Genomic DNA, 24,861 nt, shown 5'->3' with positions numbered 1-24,861 from the left:
AGGGGAAGGGAGGGGGAGGGAATTACCGGAAGTTGGAGAATTCTATGTTCATATCAAGGGGCTGGAGACTACCTAGACGGTATATGAGGTGTTGCTCCTCCAACCTGAGTTTAGCCTCATCATGGCAGTAGAGGGGGCCATGTATGGACATATCTGAATGGGAGTGGGAATGGCAGAGTTGAAGTGGGTGGCTACCGGGAGATCCTGTCTGTTGTGGAATTTCATTTATTTTTGTTTATTTTTTCATTTCATCCTTTCATTTATTTTGTGCAGATGCTGTATATATCTGAGTGTGACATCTGAGGTCATGCCAGACGCAGCCTTGGTTCCTAAAGGTACACACCCACGTATATACTACAAATACCGAGACGAAGATTGAATCGAAGCAGGTTCGCAAGCCCAAGCGTGAATGATGGCTTTGCTTCTTGAACATAACAACTTGCCTTTATGCTCCAGATTCCAGATCATGTACATCTTGATGAATAAAGTGAGTGCATAGAACATAGAAAAGTACAACACAGGATCAGGTCCTTTGGCCTGCAGCGTTGTGCCCAACCAACTAAAAAGCAAATCATAAACACCCAAAGACTAGACCCTCCTACCTACACAATGTCCACATCCTTCCATCTTTCTCACATTCATGTGCCTATCTAAATGTCTCTTAAAAAGCCTCTAACGTATTTCCCTCTACCAACCACCATTTCCCTGTGGGGAAGAAGGACGTGGAGGTACAAGCATGCAGATGGAAAAGGAGCCTAATTTCAAACCAAGCCATTCTGGCAGATGCTTTACGCTTCATGTACGTGCACATTGTTCCGCCTGTCATCAGATAGCGTGCAACAGATCAAACTGCAGGTGTTGGAGCAACAGACGCTGCTAGAGGTCTTCAGCTTCTGTGGAGTTACATTTCTGTGGCATCTGTGGAGAGAAACAGATACATTTTCAGGCCCAGGAGCCCTCATCAGCACTCGGAAGGAAAGAAGGTAGGTAACAGAAGGGTGTGGGAAGACGGATAGAAGACAGAATATCTCTGACAGGGTAAGAGTTAAGGCAGCAGCTGAGAAGCAGATAGAGGCATATTGTGCTGTGTAATTTGCTGTCAGTAGCTAGACTCTGGGACATACCTATGGTGGCAGACAGTATCTGTTGCATGTTTTATCATGCTTGCAAAAGTGCTGAAACACATGAACACAGCAATCTTTTTTCAGAAGCGTTGTGTCGTCAGAAATTTTTTTTTGTTTATGATAGACCGCTTGAAGCTGACACAACTATAACTTCAGACTACTTGTATCTCAAAGCAATTGGAGAAACAAGAAATGAACTTTTATTGAATATGTGTTTAATTGCATGATAAGACCATAAGACATAGGAGCTGAATTAGGCCAAGTGGCCCACCAAGACTGCTCCACCATTGAATCGTGGCTGATCCATTTTTTTCTCCTCCTCAACCCCAGTTCCCAGCCTTCTCCCCGTAACCTTTGATGCCATGTCCAGTAAAGAACCTATCAATCTCTGCCTTAAATACACCCAACGACCTGGCCTCCACAGCAGCATGTGGCAACAAATTCCACAAATTCACCACCCTTTGGCTGAAGAAATTTCTCTGCATCTCTGTTTTGAAAGTGTGCCCCTCTATCCTGAGGCTGTGCCCTCTTGCAGACTCTCCCATCACGGGAAACATCCTTTCCACCTCTGTCTATGCCTTTCAACATTTGAAATGATTCAATGAGATCCCCCCTCATCCTTCTGAATTCCAGTGAGTATTGACCCAGAGCCATCAAACGTTCCTCGTATGATAACCCTTTCATTCCTGGAATCATCCTTGTGAACCTCCTCTGGACCCTCTCCTATGATAGCGCATCTTTTCTAAGATGAGGAGGCCAAAAACTGTTCACAATACTCAAGGTGAGTCCTCACCAGTGCCTTATAAAGCCTCAGCATCACATTCTTGCTCTTGTATTCTCAACCTCTTGAAATGAATGCTAACATGGCATTTGCCTTCCTCACCACTGACTCAACCTGCAAGTTAACCTTCAGGGTGTTCTGCACAAGGACTCCCAAGTCCCTCTGCATTGCAGATTCTTGGATTTTCTCCCTGTTAAGAAAATAGTCTACACACTCATTTCTACTACCGAAGTGCATGACCATGCATTTTCCAACATTGTATTTCATTTACCACTTTCTTGCCCATTCTCCTAATCTGTCTAAATCCTTCTGCATCCTACCTGCCCCTCCATCAATCTTTGCATCATCTGAAAAACTTGGCAACAAAGCCGTCTATTCCATCAGCTAAATCGGGGTCCCCAACCTTTTCTGCACTGCGGACCGGTTTAATATCGACAATATTCTTGCGGACCGGCCGACGGGGGGGGGGGGGGGGGGGGGGTAGGGTTGCCAACGGACAAGAGCTGTCAAATACGTTGGGTTCACCCTGAGAGAGACTACAATGACCATGAAGCCTTGCGTGGGCACCAGTGCGCATGCGTATTGTACGTGCCGATTTTTCTTGCAAATTGTTTTTGGCGATTCTGTTCGGAGGGGGAGGGGGGTGGTGTTGATTACGACCGGGATATAGGTGATAAGTGGCTAATATACTCAATTTCGTTTCTGAAAGGATTTATCTAACGAATTTAATATTAAACACACGGCGCATATTTTCCTCCCATGAATATAGTGATAAGTCAATTATCAGGGGAGGACAGGGGAGCTTGAAGTAAGTGTTGAATGAACTTCCAGAGTGGTAGAGGCAGGTTCAATATTATCATTTAAAGAAAAATTGGATAGATATATGGGCAGGAAAGGAATGGAGGGTTGTGGGCTGAGTGCAGGTCGGTAGGACTAGGTGAGAGTAGCGTTCGGCATGGACTAGATGGGCAGAGATGGCCTGTTTCCATGCTGTAACTGTTATATGGTTATAGAAGTCAATAGCATCATAACATTTTAAGTAATGTTTGGATATTAAACACACAGCACATATTTTCCCCGTATGAACATATAAAATCATTGCAACACACCAATATCGCTGAATCAGTGGGAGCCCTGGGCTTGTTTCCCTGCAACAAGACGGTGCCATCGAGGGGTGATGGGAGACAGCGATACTCGAAGGGGGTTCCTTATGTCCAGTCTATTCCGCAATTTAGTTTTCGTTGCATTCATTGCAGAGATATGTTGGAAATGGAAGCAACGTTTTCAGTGCTTTTGTGGCTATCTCAGGATTTTTAGCCTTGACTTTGATCCAGAATGCCTGCCCAGATGTTATGTCAAACATACTTTTCAGCCGGCCATCATTTGCAAGCGTGAGGAGCTGATCTTCTTCCCGCGCTGACATGAATGATGCACAGGTAATAACCTCGCATGTATAATGACATCACGTGCGTTCAAGCTCAACAGTGGGCGTGACAGGGAATGAGGAAAGGTGCAGCTGACTCATATCGCCAAATCATATCGTTTCCTCACGGCCCGGTAGCACATGCTTTGCGGCCCGGTACCAGTCCGGGGCCCGGTGGTTGGGGACCACTGATCTAAATCATTTATGTACAGCATAAAAAGAAGTGGTCCCAACACTGACCCTTGCGGAACAACACTAGCCACTGGAAGCCAACCAGAAAAGGATCCTTTTATTCCCACTCACTGCCTCCTACCAATCAGCCAATGCTCTAATGATGTTAGTAACTTTCCTGTAATACCATGGGCTCTTAACTTGGAAAACAGCCTCATGTGTGGCAACTTGTCAAAGGTTTCTGAAAGTCCAAATATACAACCTCCACTGCATATCCTTTATCTATCCTACTTGTAATCTCGTCAAAGAATTCCAACAGGTTCGTCAGGCAGGATTTTCCCTGAAGGAAACCAAGCTGACTTTGTACTATCTTGTCCTGTGTCACCAAGTACTCCATCACCTCATCCTTAGCAATTGACTCTAACATCTTCCCAACCACTGAAGTCAGGCTAATTGGTCTATAATTTCTTTTCTGCTGCCTTCCTCCTTTCTTAAAGAATGGAGTAACATTTGCAATTTTCCAGTCCTCTGACACCATGCCAGAATCCAATGATTTTTGAAAGATCATTTCTAATGCCACCACAATCTCTAACGCTACCTCTTTCAGAACCCTAGGGTGCAGTTCCTCTGGTCCAGGTGACTTATGTACCTTTAGGTCTTTCAGCTTTTTGAACACTTTCTCTCTTGTAACAGTAACTGCACCCACTTCTCTTCCTTCACACACTACAACATCTGGCATACTGCTTGTATCTTCCACAGCGAAGACTGATGCAAAATATTCATTTAGTTCATCAGCCATCTCCTTGTCCCCCGTTATTATTTCTCCTACCTCATCTTCTAGCAGCCCTATATCCACTCTCATTTCTGTTATTTTTAGCATACTTGAAAAAACTTTTATATTATTTTGATATTATTTCGACATTTTGATATTATTTGCTAGCTTGCTTTCATATTTTGAAGCTAGCAAATGATGGTGCTGATGATTTGCAGTAGTCCAACTAAGCTAAAAATGTTTTTTCGATTTTCATTTGTACTTGGTGTGTGAGGCTTCTCTTTTAAGTGTCCAACAATAATCAGCCGGCAGCCCTGATACCGTTTCTCCATGACTGCAATGTCCTGGTGAAACCTTTCACCATGCTCGTCACTAACAGTGCCAAGATTTGCCAGGAGGAAGTCTAAATGGGAATGCAGAAAATGAATCTTTACTGACATGTTGCGCTTCATGGTTTTGTATGTTTGAAGCATGATGTCAACCAGCTGCATGTAGTTGGCAAGTAAAATTTCAACAACATCCTTGAATGTCCTCCAATCCCACTAGAAGTTCCTCGAGTTGCCTGCCGTTGATGACCTGTTTGATTTGCGGACCAACAACAATGCCTTCCTTAATCTTGGCATCAGTTATTCTGACTTGAATTATGAATTGGAATAACGAATACAGGCGATTTCAAGAAATTTGTATGTGATAGGGAAATTTCATTGTGATTTTCATGATCAGCAGCCCAAAATCAATAAAATACACACTAAAGTATTCAGGAAGCAAAATCATTGTTGTCCAGTGTAATAATCCACTTGGTCCCTCTAGCATAGAAGCATGTCCTTCAGAATATTAGGTATCAATATAACACTAATATACACTAATCACACATTATTCCTCCTACATTTCCATCAGATTCTACCACTGACCTATGCACCATGGGCAATTTAGTGGCCAAATTAACCTACAAACCCATACAGCTTTGGGACGCGCGAGGAAACTGGAGCACTCAGAGGCAGCCAACACCGTCACAGGGGGAATGTAGGTTGCTGGAGCCCTGGGTCAGCAGCTCTGAGACGTATTTTACCTCTGAACATTTCTCATGAAGGAAGTGACTGTGGACTACAATGACATCTGGGTCATGTACATGAGAGTGATAAAACTTTGGCAGGCAAAGAAGAGAGAGTGTTGTTTATTTGTGTCCCTGTGTAGATAAGAACAAGAAAGCTATAGCCATGCAATGAGATCCAATGGGGGGGGGGGGGGGGTAGAAGGTGAGAGGCTGGTGAGGATGAGAAGTGAGCCACAGTGGGGAATGGAAGAGGGAAGGGGAAAAATGACCAGACCTTAGAAAAGTTGGTGTTCATGCTGTCAGGTTGGAGGCTACCCAGACAGAATATGAGGTGTTGCTCCTCCAACCTGAGTAGCCTCATCATGGCAGTAGAGGATGCCATGGACCACTGTGTCAAATGGAATTAAAATAGCTGGCCACCAGGAAATCCTGCTTGTTGTGGACAGAATAAAGTTATTCAACAAAGCCGTTCTACGTTGGGTCTCATCGCCATAGAGGAGGCCACACCAGGAGTACTGCAGACAGTAGATTACCTCCAATGGACTTGCAGTATTACCTCACCTGGAGTCCTGAATGGAGGTAAGGGAGGAGGAGAATGGTCAGGTGTAGCACTTCTTCCACCCGGGTTAAATGCCCGGAGGCGTATCAGCGGGGAGGGACGAATGGACAAGGACTATGTTGGAGGGCGCAATCCCCTGCAGACTGTAGAGAGGAGGGGAAGTAAGGATGTGTTTGGTAGTAAGATCCCATTGAGGATGATGGCAGTCGGGGCGGGAAGATGGATGTCCGGCAAAATGGAGAAGATGCTGTTGAGGACACCATCAATAGAAGAGGAAAGGAAACTCTGTTTTTTTTGAAGGACATCTCTGATTTTCTGTAAAGGAAAGCCTTGTCCTGGGAAGTGATGCAGTTGAGACAGAGGAACTGAGAAAAGAGAATGGTATTTATTTTGTGTGTTTTTTTTTTACAGGTGGCAGGGTGGGAAGGATTATCAAGATAGCTGCGAGAATCAACAGGTTTCTAAAAGACATTGGGAGATAGTTTGTCTCCAGAAATGGAGACAGAGAGATCGAGAGAAGGTGACAGAAGAATTAGAAATGGACCAGGTAAATTTGAGGGAAGGGTGGAAGCCACAAAGTTGATGAAATTGATGAGCCCAGCACGAGTGCATGAAGCAATACCCTTGCAGCTGTCAGTGCAGCACAGAAAGAGCTGGGGAACGTTACCATCAAAGCCTTGGAACATCGACCATTCCACATAGCTAACCAAAAGGCAGCGGCCTATGCCACAGCTTGGGCTTGTTACAAACAGGAGCTGAAGGAAATGGTTGAGTGTGAGGACCAGCTCCACTAGAGAGTAGTCATGGAGGGTAACTGTTTGGGTCTATTGTCAAGAAAGAAGCAGAGGGCTTTAAGGATTTTTGACAGGGGATAGACATGTACAGGGTATGGACATTCATGAAGAAATAAGGCAATCAGGTCCAAGGAATTGAAGTCGTTGAGGAGACCGAGAGCATGTGAAATTTTGCAGATGTAGGTGGAAAGGGACTGAACCGAGGGGGATGAAACCAAGTCAAGATATGCGGACAAGTTTTCTGTGAGGCAGGAGCAGGCAGATACAATGGGGCCTACCCGGGCAGTCAGGTTTGTGAATCTTGAGTATGAAGTAGAAAAGAGCAGTGTGGGGAAAGGGAGCTATGTGGTTTGTGGCAGAGGATGGAAGATCTCCAGAGTTGATGAGGTTGGTGATGGTGTGGGAGACATTGGCCTGATGGTCCTTTCAAGCGGTAAGAAAGAAGGGATGTCCGAGAGTTGCTGATTAGCCTCAGCAAGGTAGAGGTCCATCTGCCAGAAGAGCAAGCCTGTTGGAGATGGGAGAATGGGTCCAAGAAGAGGAAGAGGGTCAGAGACTTTCAACTGTTTATCCTTCCCATGGACGTTGCTTGACCTGGTTAGTTCCTCTAGCATTTTTATGTGCTGCTCTGTCTCTAGAATGAGCAACTCAACAGGAAGATGAGGAAAAATTACTTTATTCAAAGAGTTGGAAATAATTAGAATGGGTTAATGATGTATATACTGAGATCAAAGCAAAGCATGGAACACGATAGGGTGGGAACTTGAAGCTAAGGTGCAAGATCAGCCTTTGTCTTATTAAATCATTCTTCTATGCAAACTTGTTGTGAGTGGCTTACTTCCTTAGTTGCTGAATGGCAGTGAATATAATATTAAATACACATATAGAAAAACCTTCGGCTTACGGTGTAAGTATTGTCAAAACCACAACTGTGGCTGATCAGCAATTTCCAATAGACAAGTAGTTTTTGGTTCAACACAGTAGTTATAAATTCTTCTGTTAACAACTGTGAAGCTTTGGAAAGTTTAAATTCCATTAAAAAACTATACATTTGTTGCTATTATACATTTTGCATTTTTAAATTACAAAGGGTCTGAAAAAATGGGAGAAAAGGGGGAAAAAAACACAGCTAAACTAGTTGTGCTGTTTATGAAGATTTGCAGCCACATAAAGCAGAGCTGTAGGCGTGTGAACTTAGCAAATTCACAGCAGCACCTGGGCAATGCTACATCAGCAAGTTCTGAGTGCAACCAGACACGACGACTGAAATGCACATTTTTAATTTAGAGATGACAATATATTGTAATAATTCCAATTTATTCCAAAGCTAACAAGTCAATAATCATATAAAACAATCCCAGAGAATTCGGAACAATTCACACTTGAAGACAGATTTTTAAAACATACAAAAAGTCAAACATCAGAACCAGATTAACATGAGATACATCAAACACAGTCATGCACATTGCTTACATAAATAGCATCATTATGTCAGCAGTCTGGAGCGGATTCGCACAATTTTTTCTTGTATGTGTGCAACATGTAATTGGGATAACAAATTGAAAATGGTGCTTCTGAAAAGTCTACAGGGTCACAGCTCCCAACAGAAGCGTAGAGAATGTGTTGCTTTGGACTTTCTCATGTTTATGAGAGGTGCAGAGGACCTTGCCTCATCACATTGAGCCCTTCCATGTGTTGCTTTCTTTTAAATAATTGCAAAGACAACTCGATATGGCATGTGTATCAAATTTCAGTTTTTAAAAAAGTAACAAACACGTCTGCAATCAAAACCAATGGGGCAGACTAGCTTTGTTTAGTTATTAAAAGCACCAAACATCAGTGTGGAGTATTTAAAAAAATATATATATATATTAAACACAAAATTTATAACCCAGATCTAAAGATCTGTACCGGATCCTTAATGTCCACACTGTTTATTAACAGTTTGGATACTGATGGCAAATATGAGTGGCATTCAAAACAATATAGATGGAAGCATTAAAGATATTAATAAAATTATAGATGAATAACATGGCCAGTTTAAGATTACCTGCTTTGAGTTAAGCAATAGAACAATACTTTCTAAAAGGCATTGAAGAGAAAGGACCAACCTCTAAAGAAACTTAATGGGCTACGTGGATCATTGAAATGATACACATGGGTATAGAAAGTAAAGGCTAGTAATATACAGGCTTCTATATCATAGGATTAGAGCATAATGAGATAAAACTAGTGTTGCAGCTGTACAAAATCCTGCAGTATTGTGTGCTGTTCTGGACACAACACTGCAAGAACAACATGTTGGCTGCACAGCTGGAAAAAAAAGTCTTCCATTCCCTAGAAGTCTGAAGATTAAGTAGGGAATTTGTCATCAGAGCCAGCCAGACATTTTTTAGAATTATAAACCAAAGTGTTAAATTCTCTGCAAATTTCAATTGTCAGTTTTAAATCAAAGGTTGGTAGATGTTTCTTAACTAATGATATTCAGGGATATGGAGCAAGTACAGGTAATGGAATAAGGCCATAGACCTGCCATAATCACAGTGAATGTTCTTGATCTGTATATATAGCAAGCACCAAACCAATTTCTCTGTGATTGAGAATGATGTATCATTGTATAGAGTGGACCATTGTGAAGGTCAAGGTATTCCAGTTATTGCCTTCCATCTTATTCGTTCAGTCAGTCTGTCTTATTGCCACCTTATTCCCAATTGTCCTGCCATCTAATCTGAGATAAGATGACTTTCCCAATGTACTCCTAGCATGTGCATATCTGGTAGAGCAGAACAAGAAAATAGTAACTGTCAATCCCTGAGTGTAATAAAAGCATTACTTAAATATCGCTGAGCTAGAAGGAATCATTGGCACTTCACTTCAGTAGCAATGGAAACCAAATGTTTCTATTTATAGTACTGTTCAATTTGAGAGATTTTGGCTAAAAAGAACAAAGCCTTTGCACACAAACCAGCTTCAAGAGAAGGAAGCACATGAACCAGTTCAGTTCAGTTCAATTTTAGCAAGCTCTGTCATTTAGCACTGTGGGTTTCCTCTTCAGGTGATAAATAGCTGCGAGCTTCACCTGCCTGATCATCTAGGGATGGCAGTCCGATACAGGGATTTGCCACGTGCTTCAATATAGGTGACGGCCATCTGCTCCGGCATCACTTCCACATAAGCAAAACCCCCTAAAGAGCTAATGTCTGCATAGTAAAATTTCAACCAGTGCTTTGGAATACAATGCTCATGTTTGGTTGAATCTTCCATGAAGTTCCCAGCTCCGCTCAGGACGTAGCCAATCCCATTATCATCCTGAATAAACTGAAACAATGGAAGAGGAAACTCTTAGAATTTGGATTTAAACGAACTGCATTCACTCTATGTATCCACAGATTCAGGTATTCCTAGACAACCCAATGGCATTGCTCATTACTAAGCAAGGTCAGAAAAACAAGACACTGTACACAACATACTGACAGTTCACATTTTCCCAGCTTCATCAGCTAATAACTATTGTCCAACATGCTGTTTCACTTTGATTGGTGTGAGCCTAATAGTCCAGTTTGTCATAAAGTTCAACAATTTATGAACAGAAGGTGTAAGGTTTAAATCTCAGTCTACAGTGAAGCAGTTAGTCTAGACTAAGAGAATGATCATGGACTTTCCAGTTGGATTCAGCCCACTGACCTAGGGAAAGGGAGAAAATCAATAATAAAAGCACAGGAGATCTTTTCGCCTATTGAGTCGGCATCATATCTTTGTAAAGCAATCACACCAGCTTCCTATGCTCTTGCAATTGTCCTGCAAATTTTTTCTCTTAAGTGCCTAATCAATTCCCTTTTAAAGCTTAGACTAAGATTCTCCAACATCCTTGTAGATTGCAACTTCCAAATCATAAATACCCTTCAAAAAAAAAATCCTCACATCCCCTTATATCTTTTGTCCGAAACTTTAAATCTACTGTTTAAATCTAGACTGAGCAGCTTCAAGTTCCTGGCTGTCAAGATCTCTGAGGATCTAACCTGGTCCCAACACATTGATGTAGTCATAAAGAAGGCAAGACAGCGGCTGTACTTTATTAGGAGTTTGAAGCAATTTGGCATGTCATCAAGTACACTCAAAAACTTCTATAGTTGCACCGTGGAGAGCATTCTGACAGGATGCATCACTGTCTGGTATGGAGGGGCTACTGCACAGGACCGAAAGAAGCTGCAGAAGGTTGTAAATCTAGTCAGCTCCATCTTGGGCACTAGCCCACAAAGTACCCAGGACATCTTTGGGGAGCGGTGTCTCAGAAACACCGTGTCCATTATTAAGGACCTCCAGCACCCAGGGCATACACTCTTCTCACTGTTACCATCAGGTAGGAGATACAGAAGCCTGAAGACACACACTCAGCGATTCAGGAACAGCTTCTTCCCCTCTGCCATCCGATTCCTAAATGGACTTTGAACCTCACTTTTTTCAAATATACAGTATTTCTGTTTTTGCACATTTTTTGAAATAGCCCACTCAATATACGTAATTGATTTACTTGTTTATTTATTATGTTTTATTTTTTTTTTCTCTCTGCTAGATTATGTATCGCATTGAACTGCTGCTGCTAAGTTAACAAATTTCACATCACATGCCGGTGATAATAAACCTGATTCTGATTCTTGATTCTTTCCTTAATGGGAATAACTTCTCTCTATATATTTTATGCAAACTATCCCTGCTCAGGCACAGCTCCATCTGGTCTCGTCTGATTCTCTGCTCCAAGAAGAACTACACCAGCTTCTCCACTCTAACCTTCTAACTGAACCCCTCTTCCACTTCCAGTATCTCTCTCTTGCACTTCCCCTAGGATCTTTTCACTTAAATGAAGTGACAGGAGCTGGACACAATGTCCCCCACACCCCCGCCCTCTATTTCCCTCCACGACCCTTTACCTTTTCACACCTGCGTATTACTTACCACTGGGTCCACTCTCCTCTCCTCTCAGATTCTTTCTTCTCCAACCCTTGACCTTTCCCACCCACCTGGCTTCACCTATCACCTTCCAGCTAGCCTCTTACCCCCCCACCCCCTCCTTTTTATTGTGTCATCTTCCCCCTTCCTTCTCAGTCCTGAAGAAGGGTCTCAGCCCAAAACACTTCCACAGATGCTGCCTGACCCTTTGAGATCTTCCAGCATTTAGTGTGTTGTTTTGGACACACAACAACTTATTGAACGTCAATGGTTGAGCACCAGTAGAAAATTCTCAGTGCCATCTCCCAGTACATAGTACTTATTTCCCTAATTATTATGGAAGTTTTTTTTTTTTAAATAGGAGACCGAACGTAGGAATGTCGAAAGAGTGAGCTGTTGGTCAGCCATCTTGCTGTTGCAGGAGCGAAATCTCTCTTCCTCACCAGTGAGAGAGATCAAGAGCCTGTGAGATGTTGGGCTGTCAGGATGGACAGTAGTTTTTGATGGACTCTTGGTCTCTGGGGGTTGCTGGGGTGGGGTTCGATGCTTTTCCTGGAGCAAGTGGGGGGGGGGGTGGAGGGTTGATGCTTGTGCGTGGGGGGGGGAAGGGGAGCTTTGAGGTTCTAACATTTTTTTGTCATTCATTTGGAGTTTTTCTTCTGTCTTGTGGATGTCTGCGAAGACTAAGAATTTCAGGTTGTATATTGTATACGTTCTCTGATATTAAATGGAACCATTAAGCCATTAACATACAGTACATTGGCTTGTAGATCTCTGGTACTTGCTGCTCCCTACCTGCAGATTATGGTCATGTCCACAGAAGTATGCACTGACCCTGTACTTAGTGAGCAGGGGATACAGCTTCTTCACCAGACACTGAGTGGGTCCATGTTCAGCAATTGACCAGACTGGGTAGTGACCAGCAACAATCAGAAAGTCCGACCTGTAAGACAAGGAAAGATTAATTGAAATCACAAAAGGACGTCCTGAGTTGATGCCGAAGTTTGCCTGATTACATCTCTAAGATCATGAGACATTTTCTGCATTAAGGACATCATATGAATTGAAATTACCAGGATTTTTGATTCAGGTTGAGGGGGAATAGGCTGGGGATTCCGATGAAGAGTAAACTGCGTAAAGATTTATAAAGCAGTGTAGGTGTTCATGGATCAGGCGAGGCAGATTTGGAAACCACAACCTGTAAGGTAGCAACATTTAATACTTAATGATGCCAAGCTATCAGGTTTTCTGAACGACCAGGTATCAGATTCTTGCAAGCTTCTTGTGTTTCTGTGTTCATTTGTTATGTGCCTTGTCATGTGATGTGGGGATTTTTCTACAGAAGCCTTTTGCCACTGCCTTCTTCGAGGCAGAGTCTTTACGAGACAGGTGACCCCAGCCATTATCAATACGCTTCAGAGATTGTCTGCCTGGTGTCAGTGGTTGTGTAGCCCCAGCTGCTCATGTGACCATCCACCACCTGCTCCCATGGCATCATGTGACCCTGATTGGGGGGGGGGGGGAGCTAAACGAGCGTTACACTTGCCCGATGGTGACCTGCTGCCAGTGGAGGAAGGAATGACGTATGCCTCCTTTGATAGAGATGCTTCTCCATCCCAGCACCCATCTTGTGGATGGAGTTTAGGAGGATGATGGCATCGTTTGCTTGCATCGTTGGAATCAGCTTTATTTCTATCTTTGATATATCTTTTGAGGACCCTGACCTGGAGTTACACTCTGACTTCAGTTCTTTGCGGAAATGGGACCCACCCTCAGAGCCACACGACCGGCCACTTTTCCATACGCCAAGGACACGGCCTGGGAGACCAGCGCGTCTTCAGGGTGCCGGATTTTTGTGGCTCTGGAGACCGGCTGATTCGAGGCCGGTGCTGCCGCCTGATGTGTCGTGGGAGCATACAGAAGATCAAAAGCAGCGAGCTGGCTGCTGGCTGTGTGCCCAGAGACCCGAGTTCCTTGAGTACAGAGCTCGGAAAAAGCGATGCAACAGGCTTTTATCAGCGAGTTGTTCTGTTATGTCTCCCCTCTCACTGTGGAATGGGGACACCTCTTCTGTGGTGTGAAGCGACTGAGAGCACAAGACTCCACCCCCTCCCCCGGATAGGACGCCAGTCTATCACGAGGTTAACCCCCAGCATTTGCCAATACCCATTTTCAGCTGGGTGGACTGGAGCAGTCTGTGTTTAAGTGCCTTGCTCAAAGACACAACACACTGCCTTGGCCGAGACTCGAACCCACGACCTTCAGATCGTGAGCCCAACGCCCTAACCACTTGGCCACGCGCCACACCTTTTACAGTGTGACAGTATTCTTGAGTCTCCACCCAGGACTTGCATGACTGGCAGTACACCAAGGGGAAGATACTGGCACAATGAAGAAAGCCCTGATCACTCAGAGATGGAGGACTTCTAATGCTGCCCTAAACACCAGCAGCGTAATGGGCACCAAGCAAGTAACTGTGAACAGCTAACCAACACTACAAAACACACACAGCTCCATATACCTGGAGGCCTTCAACTTCTCCTCAACCCACTGCAGTTGTGTGTTAGCCACGTGATAATCCTTTGGTGCCTCTGGCTCCTTCCCCCGGAAGTCATCAGAATTTCCACACAGCAGGACTGTGTCCAACATCAATATTGTAACGGTAGTATTGGAGCCTGCTATGGTGAAGTTCAGGTCATAGTAATATTGTGGAAAATTCCTGGGGGAAAAAAAACACAGAACGGCATATTGTTTAATGTGAAATGCACCAGGACAGTGGATATGTTGGAGAAATGGGAAACTGCAGGGATTAACCCATCTCACCATCGCTTGGACACCTTGGAATACTCGATCTGTGCAGTTACATTGCCCGAGTGATCATGGTTTCCTGCTACAACATACCAGGGCACGTCCTTCAGTGACTTGGCAGAAAAGATATCCTCAAATGTTTCCTGCGATCACAAAGAACACTGCAACCTCAGAGCGTTAAGCTATTGGCCTCAGACTGCTTCAGCATTGCGTGCATTTTTGTAGCCCATCTCATTCCATTCCAACGTTCACTATAGACTACAGGGATCCCTCCCACACCCCTTGCAGGACCTTATTTTGGGGAAACATTTAATGGATTTGTTTCTTTCTGTTTAATCCCTGTTACCTCACACATCATCTGCGTAACCCTTAACTCCTCCCAATTCTGGTCTCTATCTCTAGCTTTTTGTACTTGGCAAATATTGGACTCTTCCCCCACTGGCTGCAGTACTTTCAGCTGCCAGGGCCACATCCTACAGAACCCCATTCCTAAACCACTATCTCACCCTACCATTCTTCATTAAATACTTCCCTCTTTGATCAAAGTTTTGGTCACTTGCGTTACTATTTTGTTTTGCGCTAAATTTTCTGAAATGGTTCTGAAGCATTCTAGGATGTATACAGCTCTTTTCATGCTGTTATTGCTGTCCAAGACAGCAGCAATCATTCTCACAATATTCCCTAACAATCTGTATTCTAGCAACACACATCAAAGTTGCTGGTGAACGCAGCAGGCCAGGCAGCATCTCTAGGAAGAGGTACAGTCGACGTTTCAGGCCGAGACCCTTCGTCAGGTCTCTGAAAGAAGAGCTAGTAAGAGATTTGAAAGTGGGAGGGGGAGGGGGAGATCCAAAATGATAGGAGAAGACAGGAGGGGGAGGGATGGAGCCAAGATCTGGACAGGTGATTGGCAAAAGGGATATGAGAGGATCATGGGATAGGAGGTCCGGGGAGAAAGACAAAGGGGGGGGGGGGAACCCAGAGGATGGGCAAGGGGTATAATCAGAGGGACAGAGGGAGAAAAAGGAGAGTGAGAGAAAGATACCCCTTGCCCATCCTCTGGGTTTCACCCCCGCCCCCCCCGTCTTTCTCCCCAGACCTCCTGTCCCATGATCCTCTCATATCCCCTTTGCCAATCACCTGTCCAGCTCTTGGCTCCATCCCTCCCCCTCCTGTCTTCTCCTATCATTTTGGGTCTCCCCCTCCCCCTCCCACTTTCAAATCTCTTACTAGCTCTTCCTTCAGTTAGTCCTGACGAAGGGTCTCGGCCCCAAACGTCAACTGTACCTCTTCCTAGAGATGCTGCCTGGCCTGCTGCGTTCACCAGCAACTTCAATGTGTGTTGCTTGAACTTCCAGCGTCTGCAGAATTCCTGCTGTTTGCGTCTGTATTCTAGCCCATTTTGTGACTGTTGCCCGAGCCTTTTTCCAATTAGTCAGTAGGACCACGGCCATTTGCTTCAGTATGACAAATATAGGTATAACGGTACCTGAAATCTCTTGTCAGTAACGTCGTAAACTCCACTGTAATAAAAGTTATCCCCCAGTGACAGAATAAAGTCGATGCCCATTGTCTCGGCCACAACCCCCATTTGTTTGGCTGTACTCATCTCCACAGGAGTTGTGTATGGTGAAAATGGGAGCCCGCCCCAATCACCGAGTGCCAAGAAACGGAGAGATTTTTCATCTGGAAGGGATAAGATGACAAGAGTTATACAGGACATATATCAGTCAAAGAACATGTAGAAGCACAGGTACAATGGGCTGAATGTCCTTTTACCCTCTGTGATTTTAAAAGGTAAATTTTTGATTTGCTGTTTTGAATTTTTTCTATTCTTCAGTACATCCAAATTTCTACACGTGTATCATAAACAGCATTCTACTGGCTGCATCACCGTCTACTATCGGGTGGGTGGGGGGTACTGCACAGGGTTGAAATAAACTGCAGAGAGTTGTAAACTCAGTCAGCTCCATCATGGGCACCAGCCTTCATAAGATCCAAGATACCTTCAAGAAGCGATGCTTCAAAAAGGCGACATCCATCATTAAGAACCCCCTCACCCAGGGCGTGCCTTGTTCTAAAGGGGAGGGGAGCAGCCAGAAGTCAGGGTACATATTGGCACCAAAGGCATTCGTAGAAAAGGTGAAGAGGTCCTGAAGGGAGATTTAAGGGAGCTAGGTAGAAAGTTGAAAAACAGGTCCTCCAGGGTAGTAATCTCTGGATTGTTGCTCGTGCCACACACCAGTGAGCGCAAGAATATGAGCATTTGGCAGGTAAATGCATGGCCGAGGCACTGGTGCAGGGTGCAGGCGTTCAGATTTGTGGATCATTGGGATCTCTTCCGGGGACGGTATGACCTGTAGAAAAGGGACGAATTACACCTGACTTCGAGCGGGACCAACATCCTTGCGGGCAATTTTACTAGCGTTATTTGGGAGGGTTTAAACTAAGTTGGCAGGTGGATGGGAACAAGAGTGGTAGTGCCGAGGATGAGGTAGTTGGTTCAGAAACAGGGGCAGTGTGTAGCAAGGAGAGGCTGACAATAGGGCAGAATTCCAGTCAATAGGTTGAGTTGCAATTTAAAAGGTGGACAAGATTGAAAAGGGTGAATACAGGACTGAATGCTGCACATTATACGTGGGAACATAGATGAACAGCAGTTACAGATTGGCATGTATGATGTTAGGTGCATCGCTGAATCATGGCTGAAAGAAGATAATAATTGTGAACTCAACATCCAAGGATACACGTTGTATTGAAAAGACAGATAGGCAGGTAGGCTGAGAGGGCGGGGTGGCTCTGATGGTAAAAAATCAAGTCAATTCATTAGAAAGAGGTGACAAAGGGTCAGAAGGCGCTGAATTGTGGGAAGAGCTGAGAAACTGCAAGAGGGAAAAGACCCTGATGGGAGTTAGATACAGACCACAAAACAGCAGTAAAGGAGTTACAATGGGAGATAGAAAATGCACGCCGAAAGGGCAATGTTACAACAGTCGTGGAGGATTTCAAAATGCAGGTAGATTGGAAAATCAGGTTGGTGCTAGATCCCAAGAGGGGGAATTTCTAGAATGCCTATGAGATGGCTTTTTAGAGCAGCTCGTGGTTGAGTCCTCTAGGGGATCAGCTATTCTGGATTGGGTGTCGTGCAAAGAACTGGAATTGATTAGAGAGGTTAAAAAAAGCCCTTAGGGGTAATTGATCATAATATGATCAAATTCACCCTGCAATTTGAGAAGGAGAAGCTAAAGTCAGAGGTATCAGTATTACATTGGAGTAAAAGGAAGGCATGAGAGGAACTGGCCAGAATTGATGGGAAGAGAATACTGGCAGGGATGATGACACAGCAGCAAGGGCTGGAATTTCTGGAGCAATTCAGGAGATGAAGGATATATACATCCCAAAGGGATGACATAATGCGGGAAGATGACACAACTGTGGCTGAAAAGGGAAGTCAAAGCCAATATAAAAGCAAAAGTCAGGGCAAAAAAGTCACGGAAGTTAGAGGTTTGGGAAGTTTTTAAAAAAAAACAACAGAAGGCAACTAAAGGTAGTAAAGCTGGAATACAAATGTAAGCTAGCCAATAATATTATAGAGGAAACCAAAAGTTTCTTCAGGTATACTAATTGTAAAAGAGAGGTGAGAGTGGATATTGGGCCACTGGGAAATTTTGCTGGAGTGGTAGTAATGCGGGACAAGAAAATGGTGGATGAACTGAATACATATTTTGCATCGGTCTTCACGGTGGAAGACACTGGCAGTATGCCGGAATCTGAGAGTGCCAGGGGCAGAAGTGTGTGAAGTTGCCATTATTAGGGAGAAAGTTCTTGGGAAACCAGAAGGTCTGAAGGTAGACAAGTCACCTGGACCAGATGGTCTGCACCCTAGGGTTCAGAAAGAGGTGATCAAAGAGATCGTGGAGGCATTAGTAATCATCTTTCAAGATCCATTGGTTCTGGCTGAATGGAAAATAGACCATAGTCAGCTTGGTTTCCTCTTATTTGACAGATCTACTGCAATTATTTGAGGAAATAACAAGCAGGATAGATAAAGGAGAATCGCTTGACGTTGTGTACTTTCAGAAGGCCTTTCACAAGGTGCCACATACAAGGCTGCTTGGCAAGTTTAAAGCCCATAGTATTACAGGAGAGATACTAGCATGAATAAAGCGGTGGCCGGAACCAAAGTGTAGGTGTTAGGGCCCAATTTGGAGATGCAATATAGCAAACATTGATTCAACTTCAAGAGCAACCATCCTTCAGACCTGAATATGAATTGTGGATTGAATTCAAAATGCAGTTCGGAACAGTAAATTGCAGACCAAGAAACACCTAACTGACTGATATACAAGTCTCCATGAATGCAATCAACACCCCATCACATGAATACAACTCAGTGATCACAGTAATTAACACTCAATTTGGGAGTGTTGGTAGGAAGACCCAGGAATATGGAAAATTACAAGTAACTCAAAAGTAGTGTTATGAGGGCACTTAAGAGTAAACTGTAGACCAGGAGACATCCAATTGATAGAGATGTTTGCATAGGCATTAATGCAATCAACACTCCATTACATAAATACAACTCAGAGATCACAGTAATTAATACTCATTTTGGGAGTGTTAGTGGAAAATTACATGCAGCTGAAAAGAAGCATTATGAGGGCATTCTAACTATAGAGATTGCCCTGTTACCTTTGCTTTTTAACATATGGTTTCAAACTGTGCTGTAATGTTGGATCAGAGTGCCTCTCTCTCGAGTATCTCCAAAGGCCGTCAGCCTTTATATCTATCAGTTGCACCTCTCCGGTGACAATTATGTTACAATTGTGGGAATAAAGGGAATTTTTACTGGTTACACGAGGAAATCTGCAGATGCTGGAAATTCAAGCAACACACATCAAAGTTGCTGGTGAACACAGCAGGCCAGGCAGCATCTCTAGGAAGAGGTACAGTCGACGTTTCGGGCCCAGACCCTTCTTGCTTGAACCTTTGCTGGTTGTCTACCGGTGACTATTGGTCTTCCACAGGGGTCTGTGTTGGGACTGATTCTTTTTACGTTATAGGATGACGGAATTGATGGCTTTGTGGAAGTAGAGAGGCTACAGAAAGACTTAGGCTACGTCCACACTAGACTGGATAATTTTGAAAACGCCAGTTTTGCGTAAAAATGATAGGCATCCACACCAGGTGTTTTTGAAAATTCCTCCGTCCACATTAGAACGGATATTTGGGCGAATCTCCTCCTACTGGGCATGCGCAGGACACACAGAAAACAAGCGAAGAGGAAACGGTATATTTGGTGCACGTTTGTCCAGTTACAGACTAGAAAAACTTAAAAGGAAATTGCCAAACGAAAGACTTGGTGCGCGTTTGTCCAGAAACATTTCCTACAGCCATAGTCTCTTCACCGATGAAAGGGACGACAGCTAAAACTAAATGCAACAAGGCTTGTTACTGGGCAAAAGTGAAATTTGCTGTTACCTCATTTGTTTGCCTTTACTTTTGCCATGTCTCTGTGTATTACTTTGCTGTATTTAACATGTGCAATGAAACGAGTTACTGGGCAAAAGTGACAATTGCATCTATTGAATGCTTGCACAAGCAGTACATTAATAGAGCACCTTGTTAAATGTATGAAACATGTCTGCATCAGTGTTATCTTGTATTTCCATACGATGTTACATTAGGCTGTTACACATCTACTGTCAGATACCGTTGTGGTGTTGGAGGCTGCGTTCAAGAAAACAATGAAATGTCGTGGTGCCATCACCAATTGTTCCGGCACGTCATGACAGCGGTTTTAAAAATAGCCGGTTACCCCGTACACACTACAACGCCCAGATCTTCAGATTTAAACACTTTGGAGAGTGTTTTAGAAAAGCTCCGTTTTCGGGGGAGGAAAACGCCGTTTCAGTGTGGACGGAAGCTCAGAACAAACAGAGAAAGCTTTGGTTACGGATTTATCCGGTCTAGTGTGGACGTAGCCCTAGACAGATAGGTAGAGAAGTAGCAGATGAGATGCGGAAATGCGGTGCCAGGAAGTGTATGGTCATATACTTCGGTAGAAGAAATGAAAGGATGCACTGTTTTCTAAAAGGAGGGAAAATTCAAAAAAGAAATCTGAGGCAGAAAAGGATCTTGTGCAGGATACCCTAACATTTGCAGGTCAAGTCAGTGGTGAGGAAGGCAAATACAATGTTAGCATTCATTTCGAGATGACTAGAATATAAAAGTAAGGATGCAATGTTGAGGCCTCACTTGGGAGTATTGTGAGTGTTGGGCCCCTTATCTAAGGACATTGGAGAGCGTTCAAAGGAGGTTCACAAAAATTATTCTGGGATTGGAAGGCTTATCATATTTGATGGCTCTAGGCCTGTACACACTGGAATTCAAAAGAATGAGGGGTGAAACCTTTCAAATGTTGAAAAGCCTCAAGAGTAGATGTGGAGAGGAGGTTTCTTATGGTGGGGGGGGGGGTCTAAGACCAGAGGACAGCCTCAGAGTAGAGGGGCATCCTATTTGAATGGAAATGAGGAGGAGTTTCTTTAGCCAGAGTGGTGAATCTGTGGAATTCATTGCCACAGGTGGCTCTGGAGACCAAGTCACTGGGTATATTTAAAGCAGATAGATTCTTGATTAGTCAGGGCATGAAGGGATACAGGGAGAAGGCAGGAGACTGAGGATGAGAGGGAAAATGGATCAGCCATGATGAAATGGCAGAGCAGACTTGATGGGCCAAATGGCCTAATTCTGCTGATATATCTGATGGTCTAATGGTTCTTATTGCTACCTTCAGGACAGAGGTACAGAAGCCAGAAGGAACACACTCAACAATTCAGAAACCAGGAGCAGCTTCTTCCCCTCTGCCATCCAATTTCTGAACGGACATTGAACCCAGAAACCCCACCTCTTTATTTATACTTTTGCACGACATATTAACCATATAACAATTACAGCACAGAAACAGGCCATCTTGGCCCTTCTAGTCCGTGCTGAACTCTTACTCTCACCTAGTCCCACCGACCTGCACTCAGCCCATAACCCTCCATTCCTTTCCTGTCCATATAGCTGTCCAATTTAACTTTAAACAACAACATCGAACCTGCCTCAACCACTTCTGCTGGAAGCTCGTTCCGCACAGCTACCACTCTCTGAGTAAAGAAGCTCCCCCTCATGTTACCCCTAAACTTTTGCCCTTTAACTCTCAACTCATGTCCTCTTGTTTGAATCTCCCCCACTCTCAGTGGAAAAAGCCTATCCACGTCAACTCTGTCTATCCCCCTCATAATTTTAAATACCTTTATCAAGGTCCCCCCCTCAACCTTCTACATTCCAAAGAATAAAGACCCAATAAAGACTTATTTAATTTAATTTTTTTATATACACTGTATATTTTTTCTCTATTATTTATGTATTGCATTGTACTGCTGCAGCAAAGACAACAAATTTCATGACATATTCCGATGATATTAAACCCAATTCTGATTCATTCACTTCTTCCCAACCATCAACCCACTAACAGGATTTGCATTCTGCACAAACTCCCAAGCTTAAAACTGGATTTCCCTCTGATTTGAGATTAGGAAACTCAGTCTAAAAGTCAGCAGAAAAATCAACAGTGTCCATCTATGAGACTAAATGGGAAAAAGATAAAACATTGAGCCAACGGGTTTAATCTGAACAGTTGGGACTATGAAATTCAGACCACTCCTCCCATCACACAATTGGACTGAAGGACACATTTCCCCTGTACCCAGATCGTCAGCAGTTTTCCAAGCATAGCTTGAATTCTTTGTTAAGCAGCTGAACAGACAGTCCAGAAATGCCATGAACTGGCTTCAGCCTCACTAACTTTTTGAAGCAATCAGTAGACCTCAATGCCACATCTTCACACAAGACCAAAAGCATTGAAAACTGTGGTGGTCTCTGTACTTGCTGAAGTCCCAACCTCCAGCTGTACCTTCAACTTTACTGTCATCGACAACATGTTGATATCAATAATAGAAAAACCTAGGGTGGGCAATGCACAACAGCACAGTGGAGTTGAAATGGACATAAATTACCAAGTGCCTTTGAAGCTGCTGGAAGCAATTTTTCAAATACAACAATAAACGGCTGATTTTTTTTTTTGTTGTAACACTAAATACAGCACATTGTAGACATCAGCTCTGAATCGTGTATGCATTGCTTGTTATAAGGCTGCCCAAGGTAGCAGTGTCATCCAGGTAAATGTACAACACTTACGTCTTTTAGCAGCAGGGCTGGGGCTTGCTGTTACACCCTGGAGTACGAATAGGAACATCAGTGAGACTTCTGTAAACATTGCCACCTGGAACTGAAATGCATTTGGATTAATACCTCAGAGGAATTCACCCTGCGAGGATCTTAATACCGAGGGTCCTTCAATCACCCCTCCCACCAGCCTGGAGCAACATGGTGTGGCATCGGTGATCTACAGGGCGCATCCTATAAGTTACAGAATTGAAGCCTTTCCAGCATATTGGCCCAGTGCCAGAATCATTTCCAGTTATTTGATTTTACATGGGGCTTTCTTCCTCTCTAGGACCCAGATCTCTGACTGATTAACACACACACACACAAAACGCTGGTGGAACTCAGCAGGCCAGGAAGCATCCATGGGGGGGGAAAAAAAACCACAGTCAACGTTCCGGGCTGAGACCCTCGGCAGGACTGGGGAGAAAAAACAAAGGGTGAGTAGATTTAAAAGGTGGGGGAGGGGAGGGGAGAGTCTCTGACTGATTAGCCTGGGTTGAGCCAAGCTGGAGAAGAAGGTTTGGACTCTGCCCTGAAACAGGCCTCAACTTACTTTGTTTACTGTATGCTTCATTTCCTAGATTATTCTTGCTGACTTAAACCAATTGGTTTTCTTTCAAGATTCACAATGCCATCCCGGGGGAACTTGGAACAAGAAGCAGCCAATTAGTACCTTGAACCCATTTCGCTTTCTGTACTTTACTCAACTTGCCCAACTCTTTCCTCAATCTCTTCAGTCTATGAATCACAGCCTGAAAAACTGCTCCGATCCTTCCCAGCCTCAATGCGAAGATAACACAGTGTGCTGGAGGAGCTCAGTAGACCAGGCAGCATCTATGGATGGAAATAAGCAGTTGATGTTTCGGACAGAAACCCTTCCTCAGGACTGTTTATTCCTCTCCATAGATGCTGCCTGGTCTGCTGAGCTCCTCCAGCACATTGTGTATCTTGGTCCAGATTTACAGCATCTCCAGTAACTCTCGTGTCTATCAATTTGAACTTTTGTGCCTTCTTGTTGTAAGATACCATGCAAATAAAAATAGTTTCCCTGTGCCGTTTATCATTTTGCACATCTGGATTCTGTAGATGTGTAGTGGAGTGTATTGACTGGCTGCATCTCACCCTGGTATGGAAACACCAATGCCTTTGAAGGGAAAATACTACAAAAGGTAGTGGATTTGACCCAGTACATCACAGGTAAAGCCCTCCCCACCATTGAGCACATCTATATGAAACACCGCAGGAAAGCAGCATCCATCACCAAAGATCCTCACCCCCCAGGCCAGGCTCTTTTCCCACTGCTGCCATCAGGTAGAAGGTACAAGAGCCTCAGGATTCGCACCACCAGCCTTAAGAACCCCTCAACCATCAAGCTCTTGAACAAAAGAGGATAACTGCTCCTATCTATTGAGATGTTCTCACAACCAATGACCTCACTTTAAGGACTTGTTATTTCATGTTTTCTCTATTTATATTTGCACTTGCACAGTTTGTTGTCTTCTATGCTCTACTTGATCTTTCATTGATCCTGTTTACAGTTACTACTCTATAGATTTGCTGAGTATGCTTGCAAGAAAAAGAATCTCAGGGTTGTAGGTGGTGACGTATATGTACTGATAATAAATTTTACTTTTAACTTTGATTTAGTGGCTACTTGAGCTTCTAAAATTTTTTAAAAAATGATAGGCAAGTTTATAAACTCAATTCTCAAAAGGCCCTGTTACTAATGTAATGAATTTGCATTACATCCCGCCCCAAGGATTGTCACGTGATGAGGTATTGTTTCACTAAACCAAGTACTGCTGAGTTGACGTCCAAATTTTTATTCCCATGCTTTCTCCTCCTCCCCCCCCCACCACATCTCTGCTAACTTGCTTACTTAAAGGTTGTTTGTTGCTGACCTTTACATAATAATGAAACTAGAAGCAGGAATTCTCCCTTTCCCCACAGATGCTGCCTGAACCTGCTAAGCACTTCCCGTTTCCCGTGCAGTCAACCTGCAGGTCCTGAGAGCGAAATTTTATTTTGCTCACGGTATACAGGAATTGGCGTAACCAGTGATGGTCCGAAACAATGGAGGCTTTAAAGTTCTGATACACTCTCAACACAGGAGGGATACAAATGTAATATTACGGTGACTGAAATGGTCTGGTA

The 24,861-nt window shown here is 43.8% G+C and overlaps 1 protein-coding gene across 2 annotated transcripts; it reads right to left on the bottom strand.

Annotated features, from left to right (window-relative positions):
* Positions 1 to 480: 480 nt before the first annotated feature.
* acp5a (acid phosphatase 5a, tartrate resistant) lies at positions 481 to 23,345 on the bottom strand. Of its 2 annotated transcripts, none has more exons than XM_072248265.1 (7): positions 23,261 to 23,345; positions 22,678 to 22,768; positions 15,923 to 16,119; positions 14,449 to 14,576; positions 14,147 to 14,344; positions 12,421 to 12,568; positions 481 to 918 (listed from the first exon to the last, which is right to left on the bottom strand). In XM_072248265.1, the coding sequence occupies exons 1-7, from the start codon at positions 23,279 to 23,281 to the stop codon at positions 877 to 879; spliced, it is 825 nt and encodes a 274-aa protein (XP_072104366.1). In that variant the 5' UTR covers positions 23,282 to 23,345; the 3' UTR covers positions 481 to 876. The 2 variants fall into 2 exon arrangements, with proteins under 2 accessions (XP_072104366.1, XP_072104364.1); XM_072248263.1 differs by lacking the exon at positions 481 to 918 and adding an exon at positions 7,979 to 9,996 and having other exon boundaries at positions 23,261 to 23,341.
* Between the last annotated feature and the right edge of the window lie 1,516 nt (positions 23,346 to 24,861).

Source organism: Mobula birostris, chromosome 32, assembly GCF_030028105.1.
Source record: "Mobula birostris isolate sMobBir1 chromosome 32, sMobBir1.hap1, whole genome shotgun sequence".
Taxonomy (NCBI): Eukaryota; Metazoa; Chordata; class Chondrichthyes; order Myliobatiformes; family Myliobatidae; genus Mobula; species Mobula birostris.
Note: the sequence above shows the minus strand (reverse complement) of the source record. Positions and strands in the feature narration are given on the sequence as shown.